General features: G+C 41.5%; 2 protein-coding genes across 3 annotated transcripts in view; both read left to right on the top strand.

Moving 5' to 3' along the window:
- The first annotated feature begins 2,260 nt into the window (after positions 1-2,260).
- Positions 2,261-10,261, top strand: pxdc1b (PX domain containing 1b). The gene is made up of 5 exons (XM_030080011.1): positions 2,261-2,573; positions 8,430-8,521; positions 8,700-8,817; positions 8,929-9,040; positions 9,562-10,261. Exons 1-5 carry the CDS (start codon positions 2,318-2,320, stop codon positions 9,683-9,685), a joined length of 702 nt encoding a protein of 233 aa, XP_029935871.1. The 5' UTR covers positions 2,261-2,317; the 3' UTR covers positions 9,686-10,261.
- Positions 10,262-13,872: 3,611 nt separating this feature from the next.
- Positions 13,873-24,327, top strand: part of tmx3b (thioredoxin related transmembrane protein 3b) — a 31,371-nt gene continuing 20,916 nt past the window's right edge. The window contains exons 1-10 of one of the 2 annotated variants that reach the window (XM_030079169.1): positions 13,873-13,958; positions 14,219-14,276; positions 14,811-14,850; positions 15,523-15,646; positions 17,936-17,981; positions 19,415-19,495; positions 20,010-20,109; positions 20,463-20,540; positions 21,814-21,899; positions 21,946-22,121. In XM_030079169.1, coding sequence (XP_029935029.1) covers positions 13,925-13,958; positions 14,219-14,276; positions 14,811-14,850; positions 15,523-15,646; positions 17,936-17,981; positions 19,415-19,495; positions 20,010-20,109; positions 20,463-20,540; positions 21,814-21,899; positions 21,946-21,964 — 666 coding nt within the window. In that variant the 5' untranslated portion in view covers positions 13,873-13,924 and the 3' untranslated portion in view covers positions 21,965-22,121. Of the gene's footprint in view, positions 13,959-14,218; positions 14,277-14,810; positions 14,851-15,522; positions 15,647-17,935; positions 17,982-19,414; positions 19,496-20,009; positions 20,110-20,462; positions 20,541-21,813; positions 21,900-21,945; positions 22,122-24,327 lie in introns of those variants that run through there. The other variant, XM_030079168.1, reaches the window with a different exon arrangement.

Below are 24,327 nucleotides of genomic sequence, written 5' to 3'. Positions count from 1 at the left end.
GAAATATCATTTTAATTCTGCAACTGCAAAGCACACACTGAACAAACTGGTGTTTAATATTCCCTGTGTGTGTCACTACGGATGCCATTTATCACATGAGCCACAAGTTTGTTTTTATAAGTCATGCACCCCTTGGTAGCAAAGTTTCAATGCACCATTTACCTCTCTCCCACTGAGAATGCCAATGTAATATGTATGAAAAAAAAAAGTTATTAGGTGGTTTATACCTGAAAGGGGACAATAAAAAGAAACAAAGTAGGACAAATGTGATGCATTTGATTCCCATGAAGATGGAAAAAACACAAAGACGTCGAGTGCATTATGAGATTGTATCTGTGGTTGATGATGTGTAGTTTACGGCAAAGTTGCAATCACTTACTGAGTCTACGTCTTTAGAGAATTTCCTATGATATTTCCTATTCAGACAGCATGACAGCATCACTGTTTACTCCTCCTGACTGAAGGGAAACAGTCGCATGTAAAAGTGGCCCATGTTAAAGAGACCACTTTGGATATTTAAATGTGGCAAAATTAAACTTTAAAATCCACCTGACTGGCTTCATTTCTTAGCTCTGTGTGCCTCCATTTGCCACGGCGAGATTGAAACACTCACCAATGTGCAATTGAGAGCTCGAATCGAGGATGCCAGCGTGCCGTGGCAGACGTTTGCACCCGCCATCTGCTCTGTCTCATAAAATGCATTGTGCACATTAGAGTAGGATTGCATTCTCCAGTCTCAATGGTGCAATTTTCTCTTTTTTCTGTACAGATTTGCTACATCCATAACTGTACTTGTTCACTGCCTGCAGAAATGTGCTGAGCTTTACCAACTTTGTGTGTACATGCATGTGTACAATAAGGAATGTGTTTTACAGCTTGTTCTTACTTGCAATTAACATGCTATTTCCTGCCGTATATTGTAATGTATAGCATTTACCAGCACTGCCTACAGACAGTCCTTTCCAATCCAGTAGTTAATTACAGCTGAATCGTCATTACTTGAGTTGGGTATGGTTTCCTGTAAAGCTCTTTAACTGGTCTCAGCCCGGCAAGAGCACTCAGTGAAACATTATTGTGCTGCTTAATGGGACAAAGCAGGGAGGATCTGCTCCTTTTTTGGTCTGTCTGTTGAGCTAGGTCTTTTTAGTTTGGCCTGTCTGAAATTATGCACGTAAGAGTTATGTGGGGCCAAGAATAATGATACAGAAAGCTCAGGATCCCGTGTAACTCCAATGATCCTCGGATCATTACCATAATGGCCAAAGATATAGAAGATCTGGGTTGTTGGATCTCATTTTGGTACGTGTCAGTGGTTTCCTTTCTGAGGCTGTGCTCCATTTCTGCAGTGCATCTTTATTTTATGACCGAGGAGTCAAAATTGTGTGTCTAGAGATTTTTTAACAGATGATTGGTTTACTTCATGGCAACACCTCCAGCTTCTGCATATTTGAAACCAGTTGTATTTGTGAGAGCCCTGAAGAAAACAGGAGAGGAGGAGAGAGAGAGCAAATCTGTTTTTTTTTCCTTCTGTTTTTTCCCCTTCTCCCCCAGAGTAAATAAATTACAGAATAATTGAAGGAGACCCATATGGACAGTTTTGTCTCTCTGTGGCCCTTTGCATTCTTCGCATAATAATACCCTCACTGTTGTCAAGGAGGGAGGAAGGAAGGAGGGAGGGAGGGAGGAAGCTGCTGAGAGAAAGGCAACAGCTTATTTTATCAGTGTGAAGTGAAATGCTCTGGACCAAGGAAACTATGCGCAGACTTAGACAGGGAGCTGCTTAAGATTTAAGTCTTAACTTTGACAGGTAAACATAATATTTGTGAATGTTTTTGAAAAAAGAAGATAAAACAATCTGCAGATAGGCATAAGCGCCGTTTGCAGGGCAGTTTCTGACCGCTAGAGATTTTTTTTTTTTTTGGGGTGTGTGTGTGTGGGGAGGGCGTTATCTTTGACTCGGGACAGAGAGCTGCAGCCTATAATGTTTTCTTGTCAAATCATGCCACGTTTGAGATTACGCCTGTGATGGGCTGAACAAACGCAGCGATCATCTCCTGCCGCTGACACACGCACACACACACACAGACACACACATTGCATTACTGCTAAATCGCCGAGGGAGGACTGGCTGAAAAGTTATTGAAGTTTGGATTTTTTTTTTCCTTCTTCCCTTCTGCAGTTATTGCTCTGGATTCCCCCTCGAGTTGGATTAGACTGACTTTTTTTTTTTTTTTTTTTTTTTTTTTAAAGTGCCCAAGACAGTGGTGCTGTCCCCCCGGCCCGTCCCAGCATGCTGAGCCGGACTGACGACTGAGGAATGGCATCGGCTGTGTTTGAAGGGACGTCGCTGGTCAACATGTTTGTCAAGGACTGCTGGGTTAACGGGATCCGGCGGCTCATCATCAGCCAGCGCGGGGAGGAAGAGGAGTTTTTCGAGATCAGGACTGAGTGGTCCGACAGGAACATTTTATACTTGCACCGGAGTTACTCGGATTTGGGGAGGCTGTTTAAAAGGCTGGTGGAGTGCTTTCCTGAGGACAGACGGGACCTTTCCAAGTCCCCGCTGATAGAAGGTTGGTAGGAAAATGACAGCAGCCAGGTGACAGTGACAGCGTGTAATGACAGTGCTGCTGGCATATAGTAGAATAATATTGTGTCATGGGTAATGCTATAACCACTAGGTGAGACAACCCATCTTTAAAGATAATTTGGGGTGAATTCATAGCATGCATTATAGTCAGGGGTGTAGCTAGGAATTTGGTGTCCGTGCACAGGAGGTAAGTCTGGGCCCCCCCTTCGCTTTGCTCCCATCCCAACATCAGCATTAACTCAACACACCTATGGACATTACTCTATGGATTAATTACTGGACTCATCTCTAATTCCATTTTGGGAGCAATGACTGAATAATTTTGATTATCTGTTGTAATTTCATCAAAGCCCTCTGCCTTTTCATTTTAAAATCGGTCGAGGGATGACAAATTTGTTTTAATCCACGGAGGAAAAATTTGATCTCTGCTCAAGTTTTGTTTGTTCAAAGTTTTGTAGATTTCAGTTTGTGTTTCAATACCAGAGCAGTGAAATAACATTAGAAAATACTCATAAATAAACTCTTGAGGGCCATAAAAGAGATTTAGGTCCGAACAATTAAGAGGCCCTGCCTCATTTTAGGGCTTTGGGTACTGAGTAACACTGTTCCTGCTACTACAGTGTCCCCAACCATAGTGACAAATACAAGCTGTTGTAAATCATATGAAGGCAGGGCATTTTAACTAAAAAAAAAAAATGCTTTTCTGAAAATATATTGCATCTCTGTGTATAATAAGGGCTGTGCTCACTGGCTGGGGTTCATGATTTACCCACCTTTTTATTTACTGCTGCATCACTCATATCAACTATATCACTTTCACCAGTATAAGTCAACACCGGCCATGTTACAACACATCTACATAAAAGATAATTAGAAGCTACATCATGGATGAATGAAGGGGTTTTGACTTTATGTCAGTGAAAGAGCTTCATGACCTAGATTTATATCGGTTTGTTTGGGCAGTTTAATAATTAACCAAGTCCGCTTTAGGATGTCACATTAGCAGACCTATCATGTAGCTGTCCTTTGGACCGCAGGATCAACACGCTGAGATGCTGTTTCTGTGTGGTGTCAGTATTTCTGTAGATCCTATAAAACTATATTATGTGTGGTTTTCAGCCTATTTCTTATTTAAAGTTTTGATTCACTAGACAGATGCCAAAAATACATTTGATGATTGCTGTCAGTCAATCCTGATTAACTGGGATGACCAGTAAAATAGAGCCAGAGTAGAACTAAGGTCTCAGATTCAGATTTGTGTCACATATTTTAAATACTGGGTGAAATATCAGCTTTTTTCCCACCCAAATATTAATGTCAGTTTTGCGATGAGAAAGTGACCCACAAATTATCCTAAATCGCCTCTGAAAAAATGCTGCATATTGACAAATTTCACTGCAGTTGCTTTCCCAAAAGGTCACAGAATCTCGGAAAAAGTTGCTATGACCTTCTCTGCTAAAGTTTCATCCGGTTCAGCTGCAGTGATGGGCTGAGCAGTGCGTTTTAGGGAACAATGTTTTGCCCAAGCAGCCCAAACTCACACCGCCCGAGGGGTTTGGATCTCTGACATTGCGGTGCCCTGGCATTGACGCTGGCATTGCCAGTGGGTTTGGCGTGACTCCCAGCTTGTGCCATGTGTGTGAACAGTCTCTTTGGCACTTTTTTTGTCTGAGCCCCCTGAGCCTATAAGAATGTTTTGGAAACATCTCTTTAGTGGCGACTGGAAGGCTTCACTTCCTTCTCATGCACCAAAATAGCTGTCAGAGTTGTTGATATTGTGTTTTTTTTTTTTTTTTGGACTGTCTGTGTAATGTGAGGTGCAATTTTGGGAAGAGGCATGTTAGATCTCATGACTCACTTTTCACTTCTTTTTTCTTTTTAAATGTCCATTATTGTCCATGTCCTCCCTGCTGAGCAAAATGAAGCTATGATATCAGCAGTGAAGTAGGTATCTACTCACTGCTACTTTACTGACTCATATGGGTTTGATCATCTCATTGATGGATTGAAAGCCATTGGTTAATCCTATTCTCCTGGTTTAATTCATGCCCCTGTTCAATATTTCATTTGCATTCCCTCTAATTGCCATTCAGGTTGAAAAAAACAAAAAACAAAAAAACAAAACAGCTCAGGCCTTCCTCTGTCTGCTTTGCTCCAGTCTCTGGCTCTGCTCATGTTTTCCTGTTTCTGTGCTGCACCTAGGCAACAAGGAAGGCGTGCAGAGCTTTCACACTGATGTCATGATGAGAGAGACGCGGATAGGAGTGGACTTGCCATATTTAGGCCCTGTGCTCAGTGCAGCCCTCATAAGACCCACCTTACATGTGACCCAAGAATGGACACAGACAGGAAGTGGTTGCTCAGATTCCACGTGAGCCAGATTCCACCCAGGAATCCAGACAAGACTATCACAAGCACACGGGGAGTCAGAAAAGCCCGTGCGCCTGTTAGAGAGTCTGATGCTCTCCACTTGTTGACTGAGGGCAGCAGAAATAGCGTGTTGATGAAACAGGGGAGAGTTGGCGGTGAGATGATAACACGGTGTTGTTCTGCTGACATGTGCTTATCTGATCTGGTGCATGGGGAAGCGTTGAAGCAGCTGCTGATTGCGATGTCTGATGACTGTTTAGATATCATATTTGAGGATGACTTGAACACGCCACCGTTCCTGTTGTCTACTCACTTCCACTCTGTTATTTCGGCTAATACCTGATGTTGCCTCTTTATTCAGCGCGGCGTGTCGTTGAAAAAAAAAAAAAAAAAAAAACAGATGGGCAACTTAAGTGGGCAATTATTTCAAGAAATTATGAAGTAGGCACCACTCTAAATGCCATATTGTTGCTATCTAATTACTCTTTAAGTTGGAGCATCTGGCCATCTTGTTGTAACAGGCAGATGCTGTCCAAGTGTGTGTGATTAAGTTTGGAGGCTGCCAACAAACTGCCAAAGGAAGTCGCCCTCTAAAATAGCTGTATCTGCAGGTTAATCCGAGGGAAGGAGTGGTGGTTGGAGACAGTTTGCCCAATTATGCCCGCATGATTGATCTCACTTAGATAGAAGACAGAGTTTGTTGGCATAACTGCTTTCTGCATGAGGACCAGTGTGGCCAGGAAGTTCATGCAGGAAATGGACCCTGTAACAGGAAATTTGAGGAAACTACAGCCGACCTTGGTTTTAACATGTTTGATGACTTTTTTTTTTTTTTTTTTTTTTAGAGATCCCTTTATTTTTAGGGCTAAATATCCAAATAAGAGTGGATAACATGCTCTGAATATCTGGTTGTATTTTGTTTCTAAACAGTCATACCATGGCGGAGCAGCTTTTATTTCTGTGTCGCAGAGGGAACCCTACGCAGCAGCAAAACTTTACTAATCTGTTTACAACGGTAACAACTAGCTTGCCTGGGTGGGGGAGAGTTAAACCTCCGAGGACGAGTTATCATCATGCTTTGTTTCCGTTTAAGATGTTAACTGCCTTGTGTGATACTGAGCTCCTCTAGCTCTCTGAATTGATAATGAGGCCTCTATAACATCGAGGAGTCATCCAGTTTAGAAAAACTGCAAGGACGTCCAATATATCGCTTTGCTGATATATTGGTCCATTATTGGGCTTATTAAATTATTATTAAATTTTAAATTGCCCAGTCATGGTGTCCACCTAATATAGTGAAGGTTCCTCCCCCTCCCCGACAACAGCCACACAAAAATCTCCAATGAAATTTTATTTTCCATCCACATTACATTTATTAGTTCAGTTTATCAACAGTGTTTTGGTAAATTACTTCTTCATTCAGTGGCAGTTTTCCTTCTCCATTAAAAAGGTGAAGTTGGCCTCCCTGCCTTAAAGAGCTGCTAACCCAGAGTCAAGGTTTCAATGAAGAGCTTTAGGGTTTTTCCGTCCTGAAAACACCCCGAGGTTCTGTGGAAAACACAGATACTTGTGAATTTTGGGAATGAAAATAATCAAATTTAAAGATATTGAATAGCGGCTATGGGTAGTTCAGTACAAAAATACTGGTGCTGTACAACCCCATTTCTGTCGAACCCTGTCTCACACTGAAAACGTGTTCATGACAAAACACCACAATAAACCTCTGTAAACCCCAAACATAATATGATTTGTCACAGTCACAGAGAATACTCCCACTGCGGTCTGACAGAGACTTCATCTCCCTTAAACAGAAGAAGTTGATCCTGAGGCGGTATGAATTCGGCCTGGGTGGGAACCTTGCTGGGTTCCTGGTGATGATTTAATTGCCCAATCACTCTTCACAACCCCATGGGTATGATGTCATCACTGTGGGCCATTATAAATGGATGAGACTGTGACTTTGCGTAGAGTTGCTTCAGGCCCTCTTACTCAGTGCTTCCACGAAAACAGCAGCTGCTATGTGACTACCTTTGTCTGAACCACTTTCATCAGAAAAAAAACTCATCGATGTGGTTCCACTCTTCATCCTCCTCCTCCTGCTCACCACATCCCTTTGTCAGCATGACGCTGGATAATGCCTTGCTGACTACTAGTCACATGGGTATTCCTGCATTGTTAAATGTGCTGTTTTTACACTCCCTCTAACTCCTAAATTTCATTATCCAGGCTAAACTGGTCACCGTAAATATTATTCTGTGGCATTATTGTCAACAGTTGTATTTTTTTCCTCTGTTAGTACAGCTATTGTACAAACCTTTGCAGTTACATAGGCAATTTTAGGGATGGTGTACTTGTTCTGTAGGCATTTATAAGTGGTCTATTTTAGTCTTGCTGTTGCTTGGGGCAAATATCAGAAGGTATTGTTAATAAAAAGGTTACTGTGTCCACCAGACCGCCACCTTTTCACTTGCATTTGCAGCAACCTTATTTGAGAGGAAGAATTAATTCAACCCAGTCTAGCTTTTTGTGCGTTGACCTATATGTAGATAGATAACATTCTGGTGGCTACAAAGGTCATAGCAGCTGCACTTTGTGCCGCAGTGCCAGCAGTGGACAAACCCCATTACTTGAGCCAAGGTATAGATACTCCTGGTCGAATATTACTCCACTACAAGTGAAAGTTGCTCAGTCAAATTCTTACTGGAGTTAAAGTACTTTTTAATTTCAGCACATTGCAATGTAGTTTTCTCAGTGCTTTTACAGAACCTTGTAACTCTCTGAAACCACCTAATGAATGCACTGACTTGCTTGTAGAACCGCACTGCTACACAAATGTACCTCCCTCCGCCGGGTAGTTGTCTGCATGTTGCTAACAGAATGGAATGGATGCATTTTACATTGAAAGCAGATGTCTTGCTTGTACTTGTTTCACAGAGCTTGAGGATGTATTTCGGCTTGTACATCAAACCCAGTTGAGAATGGGCACTGTGATTGTTTTTTTCTCCTGTGAGCAACACAGCGGGTGACAAATCACATTTTCGAAGACAAGTACCGACAACGTTCACAGAGATGTAGTGGAGTCAAAAGTCAGAAGTTTACAAAAAACAAACAAACAAACAAACAAACAAACAAACAAACAAACAAAAAAACAGATTACAAATAACAAATAACAAATACTCAAATTAATGTACTTCATTGCTGTTCACCACTGGTCAGTGTGCAGAGATAGTTACACTTGCACTCCCCTTGTACCAAACATATTTGTACAGTTGAGTCTGGAGTTGAGTGCAATATTTTTGGAAAAAAAAAGATATATTGGTAGCCCCTATCCTTAACCCTTTTGCGACATGCTTTTAATTTGAAAATTGATTGGCAGAGTACAGTAAAATACATATGTATTTTGAAAAAAATATATATTTCTGATGAGTATCATACTTCAGCTAAGGTGTGTCATGTTTATCTGTTTCAGGGCTGGTAAAAATCAAAGAAGCAAATGACATTGAGATGAAGCTGAATGAGGTGGAGAGGCTACTGAAGAATGCTATCAATATGCCATGGAAGGTTGGTCTTTTAATTTTAATTTTTATTAGTATTTTATCAGCATGTTCACTTTGCATTGAAGGACATGTCTGAGATTCCTAGGGATCACCCTTCGGCTAGCAGGTACGTGTTGGGCTGTCTTTGTGGGAAACTCTTGGCTGTACAGACTAATTTTTTCCCCCCAAATCTTACCTCCCAGTATTCCAGGTCAGAGGTGATGTTAACCTTCTTTGAGCGGTCACCGCTGGATCAGGTGCTAAGGAACGACAAAGTCCACAGAATCCAGCCTTGCTTTCAGAGTCCGATCAAGATATCAGGTAGGTCTGTCTTGTGAAGCACAAACATGGACCCATGCACTAATCGGTATTGAGGCACTACAGTTGCCATTGACCTCTGTTATGTCACCATGATCGCTCTGTATCTTTTAGAAATCATGCGATCAAATGGTTTCTGTCTGGCCAATACAGAGACGATCGTATATGACGAGAGTCTCCCCCAGGAAAAAGAGAGACCTTCATCTACTGACTCTGGGGAACATGCGTGAGTATCAGGACGACACATACTTCAGCCTCTGTCTTGTTCTATCTATTATCATAGTGCCTCTCTCATGTGCACATTTTTCCCCAAATGAAAGGGTCTCTGTGTTTGCTGCTGAGTGTGATTGTTTTAGTGAGTGTGAAATTTCTTGGATGCAAACAAATCCCAGGACCCGCCACCCCCCACATGCACAGTAGGAAGTGTGTCTGCACCTCTTCCTTCCCTGGGTGTGTGAAGGAAGCAAAAGAGGAACAAAGTGCTTTTGGTCTTTTACACACAAACCCAGACTTTTAATCACTCAGCGAGGGACTAGGGGCTAGACAGTTGACTATAGACAACTTTGTAGGATATTTCTAATAAAAGGCTCTCTAACAGATTAAACATAGAGGTTGCAGTAAACTCCAGTTTCATTAAAACAGGGCCTTTGTTTTCAACTTAAAAACACAGTAATCTTCTGATGACTTGTTTAGACCAGACATGTCCACCCCGTCCATTGATTAACATGTCTTTTATTGTCTTGCCAGGTATGAGGACGGAACGGAGTTCTTGCCAATGGAACCGGAGCTGTGTGATGAGGAAACAGAGGCGTACGTCACCAACCTGTCCTACTACCATCTGGTCCCATTTGAAACAGATATTTTGGAATGAGGAACTTCACAAGATACATGCTGGGTGAATGGACATTTGAAGAAGAACACACGCCGTTAAACGAAACCTAGCTATGCAATGCCCTTTTCGGTCGTTGAGGGAACGTGCTACACGCAGCTGCTCCAGTGTCCTGCTGCTGCTGCGGCTCATTCTAACATTTTTTCCAAAGTGGCTTTTCCCTAGCTGGTTTGGGACTCGACTGTATGGTTTCCCAGTGCACCCAAAGACTGAGAGAGCAACAAACAGTGCCACTGTTATCCTCTGCCTCTGTCTTTCATCACTTTACGTGATGTCACCACTGTGCCTCATTCTTAGCCTTACTCCAGTGTCTCAAGTCCAAACAGGATGGGATTCTCTTTAGACCGACTATAGATGGCTGTGAGGTGACGTAACCCTCCGTCTGGCAGCCATAGAGGAGGCCCTCAGTGTTTGGGGCAACAGAGGCTGACAGCAGCTGTTTGTGTTTCAGAATGCAAACTAAGATATCTCAAAATCTTTAGGGAGCTGATCATTTCCCCACGGAAACATGTAATCAATATGGTGTTTAGATAATGTCTGCTTGTTTGCTAGCAGCTGATCTGTGTTTGCAGGGCCACATGTTCCCAAAGTCCCATATTAACCTCAATGTGATTTAAAAAACAACAACAACAACAACCTGAAAACAGCTCCATGTTCCTTATAACCTATGTTCCCTTAACAAAACAAGAAGAATACTATCCATACCTCTGATATATGAATAAAATGCATTATCTGATAGTACATGCTTAATAAATATCTGAAATTGTATTTATGGGCAAGCTGCTTCTTATTCAAATACACATGTTGCACATAGCCGATAAACACCATTTCAGATATCATTTATTGAATACATACTCAGATTGCATGTTGTTGTTAATATACCCATGATACGGGCATTATTCTTCTTTTTATGTTGAAGACACACAGGACTGATGGAACATGGGGCTGTTTTTAGTTGGAAAATGACATTGGAAAAATAGGGCTGTGGGATCACATTAACATTTGTTACTTTGCTAAATTCACCTGATGGAGAGTTATCTAGTGAATAAAACCGAAACCCAGCACATAGGTTGGGTTTCCCCTGAACAGTTTATTCAGACGCGGGAAACAAATTGTTCAGATGAACTGAGATGATTATTCTCAGTGTGTTTTGGAGCGAGGGCTAGTGATAAGACTGTGTAATAGCAACCTAAATTTGGAGACAGATCTACCTTATCGGACTATTTACTTTTATTTATACGTTACTGAATTATCCTGACCTGCACCACAATTTTTTTTAAGATATCTGTTTTTGGAGCTCATATTTTATTACACTTTTATTCCCTGGACCTCCATGATGGTGCCAGATGTGATTTCTAGGAGATTTGTGACACAACTGCAATGCCTTTATTGTCTCCTCCCTCCAGCTGCTCCCTTGTGTCCGCACAGTGTTAACCACTCTGGCGTTTTCTCCTGGGTGAATGCAGTGTCATGAAGCTTTGTGTATGATCCTGTTTTATGGTGCAGTTTTAACCAGCATGTGGGAACTTTTGTGTCTGTCTTATACCAGCCTTAAATTTCAAGGATAATTCCTGGTTTTTGTTGCTGTGATGTTGACTCGGTGCTTTAATTTGAGAGTAGTCTAAGATCAAGGTAAATTTGGATTTGCATGGTTTGAGTCTCTGGCAGTAGACTTACAAGCATGAGCAAAGTGTCACTGCTACTAATGCTGACTGAATGGAAGTCATAATTTAACTTTATGGCGAATTAACAGGAATTAATGAGCTCTTTCTTCTTAGGAGCAGTAGTTGAATCATTTTGATAACCAGTGAACCAAACCATGTATCTGTTTTGCACTTGGACTACTGTCAAATTAAAGAATATTCACACTGAAAAAAGACATGTCTTGTAAGTGTGATTAATATGTTGCTATGGGAATTTCTTTTTCCAAAGTGAAGACTTAGTGCTGCCTGAAATTTCATGAGAATGTTTTTTTGAGGGTGGGGGGGTTGTCTTGATAATAAGTTAAAATGTAAATGTACTAGATGTTAATGTAGCTTGTTTTATTTTTAAACAAATAACTTGATATATTACAGTCAAAGCCCATTAATGTGTTGACATTGCGGCAATAACTGAACCATCTGAGGCTCTGTTATTATGAATGATAAATCAGAGAAAAGAAAGCTCTGTCCTGCCGGTGAATTGAGGCCGTATCTGAGCCGCTGTGCTGTCAGAGAACATGTGAGGACGTTCGCCCAGACAGCTGACTGCAGCGAGTGTGGGAGTCGACCGCTCGGCCTGCAATGGGGGAACAAGTCCGCTCTTTATCTAAAGAAAACAAATGGCCATGCTGTGCCGACGCATTCTATAGGGAAACTGTGTGAAATAGGCAAATGATTGAAATGCATGTCTTTTGTGGGGTTTATGGTTGTGCCCGCCAAATGAGAGAGATTTGTGGAGCATCTTTTGCCTTCCTTACCGCGTCATTTACGACACACACTCAGTGCAGCATCACCTTTCTTTTGAGTGACAGTTAAAGATGGAAAACATATACAGGTGTAACTGCGGAGGAGTCCTACTGGATTGCTGTGTTTTGACAGTTTTGCCAGTTTAACCTTTTTTTTGCCTAAAGCTAACAGCTTCTGTCCACTTTTCTGCCCTCTCCTTCAAAATACAAAAGCACTCAACTCTCACAAACTTGGCACACGGGCCCACTCCAGCACGGCCCCTCGGCATGAATCTGTTTAGTAACACAGTCATGCTCACCATTCACCCCGTGAGAAAGTCCAGCTCTTTCTCAGGGTGTGAAGCTATCCCCCTCTTTTTGTTTTCCCCTCTGTTTTCTCCAAGGAGGAAAGCTTAAATTAGAGGAGGAGACACATGATATGGACATTCTTTGGACACAAAGTTTTCTATTGAAAAAATGTCATTGAGGGCTTTCTGCTAGAAAGTAGGACAGTATGATTGCAGTGATTAGAGTGCTTGAATAATCTTGCTGCATTCAAATAAGAGACTGGAAATTCTTTTTTTAAGCCGAGTTGCTTTGCAAACTTTATACCAAGAGTGTGGTTTCTCTGCATGGAGCTGCTCAGCGTTTGTCCTAACATATGCATTATAATTTAATGGTCAATGCCGCTCCAGCTTCACCTCTCCCTACCTTATAATAGACACTTTGCAAGCTCAGCCAGTGCATTACAAATACTTTGTCATAGTTTCCATGAAGTTATGACTAAATGGTACTCAACCAGTATTGTGCAGTGCAGGGGAGTGGCTAACTAAGCGCTGGTCCTCTGGTTTTAGTGACTTTTTGAAACATATCAGTGTGCTTATCTCGCCAGCCAGATGTGATGGTTCAGAGGATGGTGGAATTATAATTATATCCTATGTTTTTTATTTATTTTTTCAAGCTGCAGCCTCACTGTGTAAAGCTAACCTGCCTTGTAATCTCATGTTTTTATGCTTATATGGTCAATGTGAGATCTTTGGGTGTGTGTATATATATATATATATATATATATATATATATATATATATATATATATATATATATATATATATATATATATGTATGTCTCAAAAGGGCTGAATGAACATTATCTTTATTAGAAAACCTTGAAAATGAAGTGTATGGGGTAATATGTTTGACGATATTAATGATATCCAGACAGTATTAGAAAAGAGGTATTCATTAAACAAATAAATATGTTTGTAATAATAAAAATATGGAATCTCTGCTGTCAATATGGAAATCATGATGAGAAATACACTTTAATCTGTGAGAGTTGTTCCAGAGGTTAATAAGGGTTTTGTCCTGCTGCTCTGGCCCCCTTGTGGTGAGTATCGGTAAGCCTTTCAATATTCACCCTGATCGAACAAATTTAAATAAAAACTGCATAAATAGTCATAAATGAACATTATTACATTTATAATTATAAAACTATTTTGCATATGCAGCTTTAGTGCCACCAGACATACTACTAGTACCTGCAATAAGTAATCTGAGTCTGAAATAATGTCCAAATATTGCCAAAAAAAAAAATCAACTGATATTATTAACACAGACAACACATGGGAAAACCGCATTTAGATACAAAGTTTGTTGGAAATTCACATTTTGCAAAATAATTCCCTGCTGCTGCCGGTGCCCTTCGGCTGCAGGATGCTGCGTAATACGGCGCATGCGCAGAAGGGGAGGATTTAGCCGCTGCCTGTATTTCCTGCTTGCTGTTTCCATTCGAAGCGATGGCAGAAGTGAAAGCTTCCCTCATTTGTGGAGGTACATACACTTTTCAGATTATAGCATTCAATGCAACGTTATGTATGTATTTGCAGCGTCTGTGCGGCGGGAGAAAAATGACCTCATTGCTGTTGTAACTGAGAGAAAATCCCTGCACAGTTAGCTTAGCTGCTGGTGATGCCTCAGTCATGAGGGTCTGGGCAGGATGGTTGCACAATTCTCACTGTTACTGGCTCTTGTTCCAGTTGTGGTACATTTGCATTACGTGGTGTGATTTCTCGCTTGTTTTGTCCCTGTAGTTGTCGTGGCTTTCCTGAGTTCAGCGGTGCTTGCAGTTGTGGAGGATCTAGATGACACGTAAGTCCTGCACACCTACGGCTGATTGTGTGGTTAAGCACTGCAGCTTCCTGGCATGATCACATTACAGCATCCTGATCATGTAGCTGCTTCATGTGCAAAGCAGCAGTGGAATGCAAATCAGCGTTTAATTAAGCCACTGCATGCTTCAAAATAAAACATTACAATAGATCACATTGCCATTCTGGTCAGATTTTATTTTTTTTTGTTCTCTAACTTGGGTTTATGCAAACCTGACTAGCTGTTATTTGCATGTTACATTTTCTTAGATGTGCATGTCAGCAATAAACATCCTGGGGTTGTTTAAAGTAGTGAGCACTTCTAGTCACCAAAATGTTTACTATTGCTTATTTTCTCATTTCCTGAAAGGCACTGCTATCTGGATAAAAGTGTTTCTACCACTGCATGTTGTCATGTATGTGCATCATATTAGTTGAGGTGTTCAGTGTTTAAAACATAAGAATATCTTGGATAGTAAAAGTTTAGAGCCTTGAGATATAAAAACTGACATTGGTGTTGTTTACTTTTCAACAGATTTAAACAGGCCAGACTGGACGATGTCTGGCTTGTTGATGTGAGTCTGACATTATGCACACACACACACACACACACACACACACACACACACACACACACGCACATGCACATGCAAGGGCATACTCAGACAAAAATTGGTCTCAGTCCGTTCAGTTATGCCTCACTCCGCGTGCGTGACGCCCCGTGCCCGGCTCATCCCTTGCGGAAGCAGCGGCGGCGGTCAGGCTGGGATGGAGGAGGGCGGTGGTTCGAGGGCGTGTGCAGACTCTGCTTTCTGTGTGCGTTTAGTGAATGAGAAGTCATGCATGTCGGCCAAAGCCAGGGGGCTCGGAGAGGGGTTTATACTGGAGTTTGTGTTTGGGTCCGTGAGCAAATCAGCACCCAAAACCTGCTTACGCCCCTAGTTTTGATCGCGGAGCAAATCTGAGCACGGGGAAGTGATGATTGCAGCCGCAGCAGTTATACAGGAGTCACTATTAGATTATCAGAAAACACAGTACATGCAGCTCAGCGATATGATACACCTTAAATGAATAATTTACACTTCAGGAATATGATACACCTTAAAGTAATAAAATACATTTTAAACTGGACATTTATTTATGTGTTGTATGCTTCTAAATGATGTTATAAGAGTATGGTTAAATGTATATCTGTTGACATTAAGCGTCAAGCCTAAAGCTGTTTAACTCCTTCTGGCCGTCTGCAGTTCTATGCTCCATGGTGCGGGTACTGTAAAAAACTGGAGCCAATATGGCAGGACGTGGGAGCAGAGTTGAAGAGCTCTGGCTCTCCGGTCCGAGTGGGGAAGATGGATGCCACTGCTTACTCTGGTGAGTAAATGATGAAGCACATCAATGTCCTCCCTTTCAGCGTTGCCTCATTGGCTTTCTGAATGACACTGCCACTGAATCTATGTGGCTGTCTTCTGTGCACGAGGGGAGGGAAAAGACTCGAATTGATCCGCTCTTTTGTTCAGCATTCCCGCCGGATGATGTACTTTATGTAAGCCCAGTAGCGGGGATTAGCTCCATAATGGCAGAAACGGCACACTGGGAGAAAAATTTGGGCGTATATACTGTATAGATTTGCATATGCTGTCTTGTAATAGTTCACCAGAGACTCAAAGACCCGTGAGGCTGATCACACAACACTGAGAAACCACAGAAGTGAAATTAGATGCCTTTCTCTTTTGAAAATGGAGGGAGAAAGGAGACAGTCTGGGCGTTTTCGTGAATTAGTGAATCGCATTTACCTGCACCCTGTCAAAAGTTCGGCTAATCTCAACTTTTTCCTGATGGACTGGATTGCAAAATTTCCATGCACTTCGCTCTGTCAGTCATCCATCAATGCCTGCGTCTCATCGAAATACATGAGATGTCGTCTATATTTTGACGCATCCCGAATACTCAAGTGAGCGCTGCCAAAAGGCGATCTCCATCTCTGCCGTCTCTGACAGGCAAGTGGACAGAATAGACAGACAGAAGAGTTGAGAAGCAATTACATATAGAGGAATCCCGAAAAAGTTCAAGTGATTTCAACCTTTGACATACAAAAAAATATGGACCAACAGCGTGTTAAAAAAATATGGACCAACAGCGTGTTAAAAGATCAACAGCACTTTGAATTACCTTGTGTTCGAAAGCTGCCATACAAATAAACATGCATTGCCCTGTCAGTGACGTGTTCCCTTGGATACTTGTCAATTGATCAGCCCCTTATAAAATCATATTTCAGAGGCAGAGCTGCTACTGAGGCAGAAATGATGAGTTCATAGATGGTTGAGTTAAATTTCAGTGGGCAAAGCCAAAGAGCCACAGTGTCTCTGTCCAATTAACAGAAAACTGAAGCAGTGAAGAAGGCAGTAGAAAGAGGAGAGGTGGCTAATGTTATGAAACTTCATAATAATCCCATCTATAATTATCCAGTGAGCCATAATAACTTATCTGTGTTGGCTGAGCTGACGATCCAAACTCAAACATATTCTCAAGCTTATACTGGAGCTTATTGCTGTTCAGGTACGCTTGTTATCTAGCTTTCTGTCACCTTCCAAGATCATAAATGCCATGGTGATGAATGAAAGAAGTCACTGACATTTATATATCCTTTTATATTTTGACCAGACTTCCCTCTTTGCCTTTCAAGTTTGCCAGTTTGCTGACTCGAGCTCCAAAACCTGTGGTTCTGTGGCTCCGCTCAGTGAGCTTTAACTCAACGAAAAAGATCATTTCTGCCTCCAGAGCAGCTCTGCTGCCAAGAACTGCTTGTCTAACTGAAACTCCAATTTGCCTGCCATGAAAAACATTGTGGCTTATAACAGTTGTGCTGCCCAGCTACGCAGCTGTGAGTGGAGATATAGAGCCAGCAGGGCAGGGAGAGTGAAATGAACACATCTCATATCCCCCAACCAAAGGCAAGCAAAAAAGAAAATCAAACTTTTCAATTAAATCCAGGTGAAACACACTCCTGTAACACATTTTTGAAGTTCATAGGTTGAACATTCAAGTGTTACATTTGCTTTTAAAAACACAGAAACCTGAAGCAGCAGTTTGGTTGCAAAAACTGACAAGAAATAATCCAAAAGGAAAAGAAGAGAGTCTTAACATACCAAGATATGAATTTGCAGCCATTTTGCCCTCCCCCACTATCTTTTTGATGTATATACCATAATTACTCCCTTCCATCTAGTAAAGCACGCAGTATTTAAAAAAAGGGCCTCATGGGTATTTGGCTTCTTGCCCATCGATTTATTTTGCAAAATGTTGTCAAACTTATTTTCTGCCGAGCTGTTAAACAGTTTTTTTTCTTAAGGCTTATACTTGAAGCTTTCATTGTAAGCGATCTGTTCACCTTTTGTTCTTCAGTTGACTAAAAGCTTCTTTCTTTGTTCAGTCGTGTGGAAGCGAAATTAAACTTCCACACATTTACAGCCTTGACTTGACAGGCTGACCACCAAATAAATAAATAAATAAATAAATAAATAAATAAATAAGTTACTCAAAATGGATAAGAACATGACAGGGATGGCTCTCAAGATTTTTAGTCAAGGCAACTAATGTGAAGTTGCAACTACAGGCTAAACTTTTGACTGGAGTAATAATTGTATTTTCTGTATATTTCAGGAATTGCATCAGAGTTTGGTGTTCGTGGCTATCCTACAATAAAACTGTAAGTATCACTCAAAGCTTATGTTGTACGGATTTCGCTTAACCTGCTTTGTTTGTGTCAGAACATTTATTGTTTAGATATATGACGAAATCCAGGTTTTTAAAATTATAATCATACAAGATATTACTTCCTTAACAAAACTATATGGTGCAGCTTTAAATGGAAGGATGCATTCAAAGATAAAATGCTTTTATTTTTTAATTTTTTTTTTTTATCCTTTTTTAAAATCTTTTTTACTTAACGGTAGGTTAGCCATTTGTTATGATCCTTGTCCCTGCTTTGGTGTGTTTTCCCTCGAGGTTTAGCTTGTGCTGACACCCCTGGAGGAGTTGGTCAGGAGGGAGGGAGGGAGGTGTTGTCAGGACTTCGTTAAATGACAAACTTGTGTTCACACCTTTTTGAACTTGCAGCCTTTTATTAAATTGGGCTTCCCTCGATGCAGTCAGTTGGATATGGCATGTCTAACAAACTGAATGGTTGTGCCCCAGCTAAACTTTCACAATAAAAGTTTTTTTTTTCTTGCTTGGTATGTATATATGGATATTGTCATGTTTATATGACATGTATTACAAAATAATTATAATTTAAATTGTGATTTGTTGATGAGGTGCAGACTGTGTGATTATTAGTCTCTATTTGTAACACTTTTCAACTGATATTCCCGATGTACCTCAGTACAAATTGTCACTTATGTGCAAGTGACTTTTCTTGTAACAAAAATAAATGAAGTTTGGTAGGTACCAGCTGCTCGATGGCAAAACTCTTTGTGACTTGGGAGAAATGATCGTCAGACATGGCAGTGTCTTCCTCCATATATTAAAAACAAAATCATTTATCTGCAGACTATCATAATGGACTCCCTGGTTAGTTTCATCAAGCTCATTTGAGAAACTGCCACAGGATCACAGCAGGGTTCATCACATTAAACCAAGCGAGTGATGAAACATCGACGGTGCACAGGATGCCTCCCTTGGTGTTAGAAAGAGACTGATTTAGCGTTCCAGTTTCCCCCCCCGAGTTCATTAGGCCCTGCAGGCTGACGCAACCTTAGCAATCGCTCCTTAATGTGTTCTGCTTGTTGTAGGACTTTGAGTTTGGCGGTATCCTTGGCTGCAGCTCCTTTAGGAATATTCTTTTCCTTTCGCACCTGAAGATTCGACAATTTAAATTGGAAAGTTGACCTTTGCATTGAAGGACCTTTTCCTGATGGATTTGCTGTCCTGATTGAACATTTTCTTTTGAGGCGCTGGTTGTTGCTGCCATGCTCAGTCGTTAAGCATCGACTTTTAATTTGCCAGAGAGCCGCGGCGCCTGCTGTGACTCTGGCATTTCATACTTTGGTTTGAGTAAAGTTTTCAGGAAATCAATGATGTAAAAAAACAGTGCAATAAAACCATCAGCCTTTCACCCCTTTTCTGCCTTCACTCTCTCAGGTTAAAGGGCGATCTTGCCTATAATTACAAGGGACCAAGGACAAAAGATGATATCATAGAGTTTGCCAACAGGGTGGCAGGGTAAGTCACATTATCCCCCTTAACGAAGCATTTCACCCACAGTCAACCTTACTTTTATTTCACAGGAACAGGCTCCATACTGATATGAACCATGCAAACATGGTCATGAGCGCAGGCCATATCTGTTTCATAGCTCCCTATATTTCTGCCTCCGATCCTCCAGTTTAAGCCACTGTATCAATTGAGCCTGACAGATTCTCCTCTCCTCGAGGGGAATCAAACTAGACCCATGACGGGGGAGTTGATCAAAAGCTTGGCTCTAGTTTCATTTAAGGACTGTAGGTTGTTGGATCCCCACTAGGTGGTGCCACAAGCACACGAATCCCAACTCAACTCAAGGAACCACTGGAACTGTTGGATGTCTTTGCACCGTCTGTCATCATTATCGTGCTGTATAAACATCTCAAATACAGATGTTACTTTTGCCCTTTTATCACAACTGATGGGTTTTATTTTGAATATTGATAGTGCTAAAAACCAAATCTGTGTGCATTTTTTTCAATTCCCATTCCAGACCGGCAGTCCGGGCGCTTCCCAGTAAGCAGATGTTTGAGCACATGATGAAACGACATGATGTGCTTTTTGTTTATGTCGGCGGAGAGTCTCCCCTCAAAGTAGGTATCACCTATTTCACCAGCCGCCGATCAAGAGATCAGTCAGATTTTCCATCTATAAAAATGTATGAATCAAGTTATTGTGAAGCACCATAAAATTCACTATAAGATATGGTATTTTGTGTTATGCTCTCATGCACTTATGCACTCATCGGAGCTGCCACAACACTGAATTTTTGTCTATTGATTGAATAATAGAGGCAGTGTTCCTGCTGTAGCCAAGCATTCTGAACGAAGAGTGGGCTGCAAATAATACCTGCTAGCGATGCAGCCTTGACAACTTGTTATACACAGATTTATTGAAAGCTGTCCTGGAAAACAGAAATACTGAAAGACCTTTTTTGCCATTGCAGGAGAAATACATCGACGTGGCTTCTGAGCTCATCGTCTATACTTATTTCTTCTCGGCTTCAGAGGACGTCTTGCCAGAGGTAAGGTGCGCCGCATGAGTCCACTTGGTCTCTTGAAAGTTCAGAGAGATACTGCTATAATTTCGGGGGATTTTCAAGTTTCACTCTCATCAAATGAAATGTTAAAATGTTAAAGGTGGAATAGATAATTGTGTACCCAAATGGTGTTTCAGGTTTTCCCAGGTCTCCAGGCAGAAGTGAAAGAAAATAAATGAGATTCTAATTGTAATACTAACACCCTCCAAACGCTATAACCTAGACTAACCTAAGCCGACATGGAGCTTGCATGCTGTCCTTGCAGTGTTATTCGGTATAAGGTAGGGCAACGTCCATTTTCCTTGGTCGACTAATCAGTGGGCGGTATTAAAAAAATAATCAGTTACGTCGTTTTAATTGATTCATTTTGGTCAAAACATCAAATGAAATCTTGAAGGCACAAAATGATAAATGAAATGGGGAAAAAAAAAATATTTACCCAAGTGTCAGTCCTAATTAATTTCTTGTTGTTAATGGGCTAATCAAATTAACAGAGGAATCCATCGTGATCAAGGACAAAAAGGCACTATATGTGGGAATGTGCAGTCTGCAGTACAATGTATACTGCAACATTTGGCATTAGTTGTTGTACAAGTAAGCAGCAAACAAATAATCCCTAGAATTATTCAAGTGTTAATCCACATTTATTTATCACATTTATTTCATTGCACGTTTGTTGTTATTCTTCAATTAACAGGCTAAACTGAAGAAAGCAGTAGAAAAAAAAATAGCCTTAATGGTAATTCAGGCATACCAAATGTGACTTTTGGCACAGACTCACAGAACAAGCCAAAAAAACACACCTGTTTTTCGAATATTTCACAATCGACAGAATGATCAGATCAGATCAGAGCAGAGGAGGAAAAAAAAAAAAAAAGTACTGGCAACCAGGCATGTTTAGAGTTAATCCAGGCAGAGATTTTCTGTACTTCAGTGTTTGAAATTTCAGCTGACTAACTGCTAGCAGGCCACAGCTGGATGTGGATGTTTCTGTGTCATGCAAAGTCCTGGTCTGCCCAGTCTTGGTGTGCAATGTTATTTCTGCTGAATTCAAATTAATGACCAGAAATTACCACACATAAACAATCGAATGAATAATCAAGTAATCAGTGAAATGTGCACGGCGTTCGTATGAGATTCACAGTTTGCTGCAATAGCCAAGTCCTCTCCATATGTTTCAGGTTCACATACAAGAAAGTAAAGGAGAATTTATGGAAGTTGATTTTGAATTATGTATTGTATGCGTTTTTTTCACCAGACAGTGACTCTGCCAGAACTTCCTTCAGTTGTAGTGTTTAAAGATGGGGCCTATTTTACCTACGATGGTGAGTACTGGAGTGTGTGTGGAGTGTTGCCCCGTCTTTAAGGGCTTTGTTGTCTCAGCATGATTTTTTCTTCAATTAAAATGACCTGACAATCTCTTTCCCAACCCAGGAAATCAGGGTAGGGTGCCATGTTCTCTGCTGCTTGTTGTCTGCCTCCTTTACTTTCTCTGTCTCTTACTCTCTGTGAGGCTTGTTTTCTCGAGCCTTGTTCTCCTAGTTTCGTAGTCAAAACTCCTGTTCTTTCATCTTGCTTACCACACGGAGTTATGGTGTGCCTGGCCCATCATAAAGCACCTAGGGCTCTGCCCACTATTGTCTTTGTGGTGAGGCCAGTGATGTTGTGGTGGTTTTGTCTCTGGGCGGACACACATAGCGGACCAGGGTGGATGGACTGGCCTGTGTGGGCGTGGGAGACCACAGTTTAGGCCAAAGAAACCAGCGCAGAGCCGGCTGTGTTTATACATCCGAGCCAGACACAAGCAAGCCTTTACTTGTAGACGTCGTAGTCAAATCACTGCATGCACTGCACAAAATCTTATTTTGGTCTCAGATTCAATCTTAAAATCTTGTTTTTCTTGAAACAAGCAAAAAACTTGCATTAGTATGAGATAATCCTACTTGTTTCTATTGCTAAACAACTTGACTCCAACATTTTCTTGAATCAAGAGTCATTTTTTGGGATACTTGTTCTACCTTGCTGAAACATTTTCATACTTCTTCCCAGAAAAAGCCCTACTTGTTTCCAGTCCAGTTTCACTTGTTTCATGAATACCCCCCCCCTACTGGCAGATTCCCGCTGGTTCTTAAATGAGTCAAAATGACTTGTTAAGATGGAGATTTAATGCTGAGCAGAATCATATTTTGCCTCAGAGTTTAAGAGGAGCTGCTACCCACCAGATGAGAGCTTGAGATGGCTGCCCAAACCTGACGGGACCCCACTCTTCCTTCTCCTGTCAGGTCAGGTTCAGACAGGGCAGAAATTTCAAGTAAATATGCAGGTCAGGTCAGATTTTTAGTCCTGGCATCCAGATTTTACATTTTTCCTGCTTATTTTAACTTTTAATGGAAACATGGATGGATTGATGAAAGAATTTGTTGAAGTGGCAGTTAAACCGTTTTTGGATGGGTTTGGCGTGTGTAATGTTAAACTTAGGTTTTCCATCCAGCCATTTTAATCTGAGGTTGGCAAGCACCATGTAGATTGCAGTTAATTAGTAGCTTAAAGATAAATTTGTTAAGCATATATTGGGTTTTGTCGAGGCTTTGGCTGGTGATGGTCGAGTTTCGACAGAATTTTCTTGGGCTTTAGTTGGATAGAGTTAAGCATGTTGTCTTCGTTGACAGTTTGGGTCAAGTTTGGTCAGAATTTTCTCATCCATGATCGGGTCAGGTTCAAAATCCTGGTCCTGATTCACACTCCGTTGCCCACTCGCACAGAAGTCAGCGCAGCAGTGTAAGTTCGCCACATTCCTCCATGATGTCTTGGATCTCGCTGCCACTCAGAGCCTGTGCTGGGAGGCGGAAGCGGAAAGGCAGAGCGTCCAGGCACAGTCCCAAAACAAATGGACTCCAGTAGTGGCTGTTGGGGAGGTTTGGTGCGCGGTGTAGGGCCCGCAGGACAAAATAAAGCTCCAAGCTCACCCCTGCCCGCCAGTTTACGTCAGTCTGCTCCACCTGGCCATTGTTGAAAGAGGGCTTCCTGCACCAGAATCTCAGTAGGAGGGGGTCGTCGCAGTAGATGGTGACGACAAAAAGCCCACACTGCACAGAGTCCTCAAGAACTCGGATGCGGAGGATGTTCTGAATGGCTAACATCGCCATGGTGACAGCATATTAAACTTGTCAAGGATTGAGAATGCGAGCGGCAAGGCGAGATGACAAGATTGTGTCCTTCATCACATGGTGTTTTTTTTCCCCCTTCAATACTGGAAAGAAAAACCCCTTGTGTTATAACTGGTATCTCATTTTTTTTTTTTTCGGTGAAATTAGCAGGTGAAAATAATCAGACTTTATTTAGCCCACTTACCTGGTGTAAAAAAGAATTCTCCATTGTGCATCAGAAGAGTTTCAGCTGCAGCTTGTCCTCAGTCCAAAACATATTTTACCTGTGGTCCACGTTATCTAGTTTGCTGCCAACTGTGCCTGCTGTGGCGCTCAGAGGATTGGTCTCTCACATTCAGTGGAGGGATATTGGCTCAGACAACGAGCAGAGAGCAGCTCAGTAAAATAAGGTTGAGGCGTCTTATGTGGCTCTCTATGACCCTCTGACTTTGCATGACGCTCTCCTGGGAACCGCACATCCATGGAATTGCATTTGGCCGCACTTCAGACAAACATTTGCATAGATTCCGAATGACGCCATTTTAGCATGACAGATGCTGACATTTATTCACATGTGTGACAGACGTGCAGCATTTGCATTAATATGTGGTGCAGATGTTGGCATG

The sequence above is a fragment of the Myripristis murdjan genome, chromosome 20 (assembly GCF_902150065.1).
Source record: "Myripristis murdjan chromosome 20, fMyrMur1.1, whole genome shotgun sequence".
NCBI classification, from domain to species: domain Eukaryota; kingdom Metazoa; phylum Chordata; class Actinopteri; order Holocentriformes; family Holocentridae; genus Myripristis; species Myripristis murdjan.
Note: the sequence above shows the minus strand (reverse complement) of the source record. Positions and strands in the feature narration are given on the sequence as shown.

Excerpts from the sequence above, each read along its gene's own strand:
- pxdc1b (XM_030080011.1), top strand. The coding sequence starts at position 2,318 with ATGGCATCGGCTGTGTTTGAAGGGACGTCGCTGGTCAACATGTTTGTC. Across the intron at positions 8,522-8,699 it reads CTATCAATATGCCATGGAAG|TATTCCAGGTCAGAGGTGAT; the intron begins GTTGGTCTTTTA and ends CTTACCTCCCAG. Across the intron at positions 9,041-9,561 it reads ACTGACTCTGGGGAACATGC|GTATGAGGACGGAACGGAGT; the intron begins GTGAGTATCAGG and ends TTGTCTTGCCAG.